At 49.7% G+C, this 5,020-nt stretch overlaps 1 protein-coding gene across 1 annotated transcript in view; it reads left to right on the forward strand.

The window, feature by feature from the left end:
* The window catches only part of Pmar_PMAR014514 (hypothetical protein), a gene marked incomplete at both ends in the record, with an annotated part of 5,110 nt that extends 2,160 nt beyond the window's left edge, over positions 1-2,950 (forward strand). Inside the window, 13 exons of the mRNA XM_002779372.1 lie at positions 1-45; positions 428-520; positions 755-860; positions 902-1,008; positions 1,526-1,637; positions 1,688-1,764; positions 1,887-2,011; positions 2,079-2,202; positions 2,246-2,366; positions 2,409-2,483; positions 2,527-2,611; positions 2,661-2,771; positions 2,825-2,950. Coding sequence (XP_002779418.1) covers positions 1-45; positions 428-520; positions 755-860; positions 902-1,008; positions 1,526-1,637; positions 1,688-1,764; positions 1,887-2,011; positions 2,079-2,202; positions 2,246-2,366; positions 2,409-2,483; positions 2,527-2,611; positions 2,661-2,771; positions 2,825-2,950 — 1,307 coding nt within the window. The remainder of the gene's footprint in view (positions 46-427; positions 521-754; positions 861-901; positions 1,009-1,525; positions 1,638-1,687; positions 1,765-1,886; positions 2,012-2,078; positions 2,203-2,245; positions 2,367-2,408; positions 2,484-2,526; positions 2,612-2,660; positions 2,772-2,824) is intronic.
* Positions 2,951-5,020: the final 2,070 nt, after the last annotated feature.

Raw genomic sequence — 5,020 nt, forward strand, 5'->3', positions numbered from 1 at the left:
TGAGCTCAGCTGAGGAAAGCGAACATATACTCCTACTCCAACACTGTATAGGAAACTCCTGAGCTCAGCTGAGGAAAGCGAACATATATTCCTACTCCAACACTGTATAGGAAACTCCCAAGCTCAGCTGAAGAAAGCGAACATATATTCCTACTCCAACACTGTATAGGAAACTCCCAAGCTCAGCTGAAGAAAGCGAACATATATTCCTACTCCAACACTGTATAGGAAACTCCCAAGCTCAGCTGAAGAAAGCGAACATATATTCCTACTCCAACACTGTATAGGAAACTCCTGAGCTCAGCTGAGGAAAGCGAACATATATTCCTACTCCAACACTGTATAGGAAACTCCCAAGCTCAGCTGAGGAAAGCGAACATATATTCCTACTCCAACACTGCTAGTATATGTAGTTGAGTTGTTGCAGGCAACGTTGGTCCCTATCTGCGCTTTGAAAATGACGAGGTGAACACCTACCTTTCTCGTGATGGTGGTCTTACTTGGATAGAAGCGCACAAAGGTGTGTCGAAGGGGAAGTCGATGTATGGGCAATAGTGTGGGAAAATATGCACATAGCCTAATACAAGTATCGGTGAAAATATGTAAATTTCGAAAAAAAATGGGAAAATTTCGCTAGTTTTTTGAACACTTGTACGCTCATTCGTATATAAACTCCTATAATTAGTGAGGAAACTTCCGAGCTCAACAGAGACGAACAAAGTATGTTGTGGATAGCACTACTGCTGCTGGGCAGGTGCCTACATATACGAGTTCGGCGACCACGGAGGTCTGGTCGTGATGGCTGATGACATTCACAAAACTCGTCAAGTGGTGTTCTCTTGGAATGAAGGCCACAGCTGGTAGTTTCGTGATCCCTAGCAACAAGATCAGTAGTTGTCAGGTACGACTTTGATGTGTCCGAGCACGCAATGGCCGTTGACAACATCGTCACTGAGCCGACTTCGACTTCCACGAAGTTCTTGATGCATGGTACACGAAGTGATGCTGGTAGGAGGTCGCATTGGAGGGTGAGGGAGCAACAGTTGTATTTTCGTAGTCGTCGCGTTTGGTCATGTTCCCGTGGAAAAACATGCACATGGTCGGCTACATGTGTCTGTGAGAAATTTAGAGAAATTCTTATTGATTTTTGTACGCTTCTACCCGAATTCGAGTGTAAGCGCTTGGATTCAGCTGGAGAAAGCGAACTCATATCCTAACACTGATGTAGTACGTATAAGACCACCACCATCGCGCAGTGTAGAAAGTGGTCTTCAACTGTCGAGTACGTCAACACAGTGACAATGAGGTTGGGTATTGATCGTACAGAACACGGGGCATCTCCCAGCTGTTGCCGTAGATGCGATCGTGAATATTATGATAGTCTTGGAAATACGCACTGCATGAATGGCCGTTGTGTTAGCATTCATATCGCACAAATAGGAAGTCAAAACAAGTGTCTTGCCTTGGACTGAGTAGACTAAGTCGCGTTTCTGAGCTTTCCCAAGGTGGACTCCAGTTTATGCAGGTGTTCTCTACCACATCGATTTCGATACATTGGGCCAACCTCCATGCCAGGGCGCGTGGGCGGCGGACTCAGCCGGCAGTGACTATGAAACGTGGATACCGAGTGATGGGAGGTGCTCCTCCAGCTTGCCAACCTCGTTGGTTGTGGTATAAGCTTAGTCAGGACTACTGGCGATGCTTGTCTGCTGGGTAGAGTCATCAGCTACGTCAGACGGAAGAAGGACTCTGAGTGCTTCAATGGTGAGGGGTCTCGTTGTGTCGTACAGACCGCCGATGATAGAACCATGTGCTGTACTGTGGGAAATGTGCATAGTGATGGGGAAACTCCATCGCATTAGTAGAGATATTTCGAAGGCTTGCAGGTGAGAAATTTGAGAGGCCTGTAATACGCCATAACTGTCCCTGTACGAAAGAGGACTTTGACTGTGAGCTCGGCTTCGCCCGGAAGATCGGCAGCGTCGACTGCAAGCCTGTAGACGTTGATGCGGTAAGCTCAGGTGGCTGAGGCCTTGTACCCCACCATTGCGCAGGTGCTCACCCCTGCTGAAATGCAGTGTACTTCCTCTGGCATGTTCTTTGCTGATGCTTACAGAAAGGTTGTCGGGGATACGTGTGAAGGGGGATGGCGTCCTCAAAAGGAGCGAGTGCCCTGTCCTAGCCACAGTCCATTCTCCAGGGGTGACACTTCTTGTTCGTCTACCAGCGTGTCACCATTTCTCAGGCGCTGTAGCAACCCTGATGATTATCGGATTTCTGGTAGCTCTCATGTTTGGTGGAACTTATGTGTCTGGATCAGAGAGGTGGAAGAATACTATCGGCAACTATGGCTTCGAGACGCTGGAGTAGGGAGCCAGTGGTCGTAGAGATTCACTCCGTCGTCGCAGATACGTGAAGTACTCGACGATTGGTCGCAGTGCTAGGCTTGCTGTTAGTGCCACTGACGATATGAACCCTGACGAGTGAGTGATGAAGCAGGAGTGGCTCGAATGTGGCCTCCTATAGCTTCGACGACGCCCCGCAACTTGAGCATTACTCATCTAACGTGGGCAAGCACAAGAAGTTCGACGAGACTGGGGAAGAGCTCAGGGTGGGTCCATTGGTCAGCACTATATCGGAAGGATGTGTCCTGCTTGCAGAGCATAGAGTCTCCTAGGAGCAGTGAGAGCTCAGGAGAAGGCGGGGGCGGTGTACCCGACTTGCTCGGCATTGACGATGAAGATGAAGATTCGACCGACTCGACGGCTCAAGTGGGTGATCATTCTGTCGGGGCCGTCTTCAAGTGTCTTCTTTCATTCACTAGGTTCGGATGCGGTCTGGTGGTCTGGCCTCGGCTACCGGGGTTGTCCCCAGGCTGCAGCCTCCTCCTACTGGTCCCGCCAGTAGACACACCAACGCCGAGCATGGTGATGATGGGCCGCTACTGTAGAGAACTTTTAGATTGCGTATGCAACGAAGGCAGTATGCGACGCTGAACCATCAAAGTATCATGTTACTGTGATTATACACTCAGAGATGCCGATGATGTTATGTACATGCAACAGATTCGATGCTTCTCGTAGTAAGATATTGATTGAGTTGTTACAGTGTAGGACCATGCCGCTACACTAACAAAGTAGGAAACCCTCACACAGCTCCTGTCACTCCCGGCAGAAGCGAATGGATTCAAAACTCAACGGAATACAGATAGCGGTATCGGGATTTAATGTGAAGAGTATCACTCGCATGGGTTCAGTTGCATCCAAAAACCATACCGTTTGCAGATCATTGTTTGAGTAAACGAAGCGAAGAGGTGATTCTCTGATTGTGAACACATGTACAGCACATTGCAATCACGTGACACAGAGAATGGAAGGACTGACCTGCTGTGGGTATATCAATGAGAGATTTTCGTCTCCCACCAAGAGGTCTTCTCTCTATGCAGTGTTGTCATTCGACGTAACACAAACCATACCAATCGAGGAAACCCAAAAGCACACATGAAATCGAACAGTGTTAGATACTTGGTCGTCTGAGCAATAATGCTGTTGGCAGTGGCGGTGTACTTGTCACAGCCGACTGCTCTGCGATAGGCTCCTAGGCCTAATCCACTGCCCGTCGTGCATAAGCACCTACCAATACAGAGAGGGTTGTAGAGAGCAGTCAATGGCCTCACGTGATCATCGATGCGCTCCACATAGTGTGTATTATGCTTCACATCGATCCACAGTTGGGGATAGCTGAAACGACGCCACGACGAGTGCGATGAGAACAGATCACTAGCGCGACCGACTTGTCCAAATTCAAAGAGTCAACATTAGTGCACATCCACTCATGCGTCATAGTGGACCACCGAAGGAGATGCACACCGTTTCTTCTACCACATATGTACCTACATCGCGAGCCTCTAGAGCATGACATTGGGACTTACGCTGTTGACTCACTTTGATAGATGAGGCTGCACCACATAGTCGAGGCCAGCAGAGATGTGTGATAGAGGAACTCCGTGACCAGCTAGTTTTTGGGGATGCTCCCATGAGCAACCGTAGTTGGGAGCGTGCTGAACCTATATATGCTATCACCATTAGCGCTGGTGAAGAAAGAATTGACATACAAGGTTAGCATTGCATGCTATACGATGTAGCAAACCTCGTCGACGGCCCCTGTCAAGTAGCCTTGCTGTTCGGCCGACTGCGGATACAACAGGCTTGAAGATGGCTTCGGCTGGATTGAGCTGACGTGGCGGCCTGCCCAAGCCGATACGCCTGAAGTGAGGTCACGCCTGTCAAGACCTTCGCTGAACTACTCGGTGAGGCCTCGGCCTGCCCAGTGTACGATGGACAACGTGCGTGTATCAGGTAGAGCAGAGGGGGCCACTAGGACCTGCAAAGAAAGGGAACTCAATAGGGAGGCGGCGTGCTCAACGTACAACGCGCGCTATGAGATCAAGGTGGCGAACTGCGAACCTCAAACCTATGCCGCCGCCGAGCGACATACCAGCAACAACCTAAAGCATAAGCTCTTCAATCTCCACAGATCATCGCAACCTGATAATTTTTCGGAGTTGTCGAGTTGAGCGGAAGCAACAAAACGCTGCCGTCGAGATTGGACCAAACAAGACCTTCATAAGACTGCATCTAACATACTAAGACTCACAATTCTGCGGTCGGGATTGTCTTCGAACCATCCAATCTTCCGAACGCAGGACTCCACTTGTTCCAGCAGAAGGTCCGGCGTTAGGTCCTGCACCTCAGGGGGGTCGGGCGATCGGCCCATCCCGAGGAAATCTGATGGTCAATAAACAACTACTTCCGCAGGAGCATACCCCTACCCAACAAAACAGCCTCTCCGCCGTAGCGCGCAATAAGTTGATGCGGCAATCGCCCCCATGCAGTGTGGTCTTGCAGCCAACCGTGCAATAATAAAAATCTCGGGCCTAGTTCGTTGGCCTGATGCAAAGTTGACACCATTGCTAACAAGAGTAGCAAGGTGAGTGGATGCCACGGCGAATTGGGTACCG

The sequence above is a fragment of the Perkinsus marinus genome (genome assembly GCF_000006405.1).
Source record: "Perkinsus marinus ATCC 50983 genomic scaffold scf_1104296947560, whole genome shotgun sequence".
NCBI classification, from domain to species: Eukaryota; Perkinsozoa; order Perkinsida; family Perkinsidae; genus Perkinsus; species Perkinsus marinus.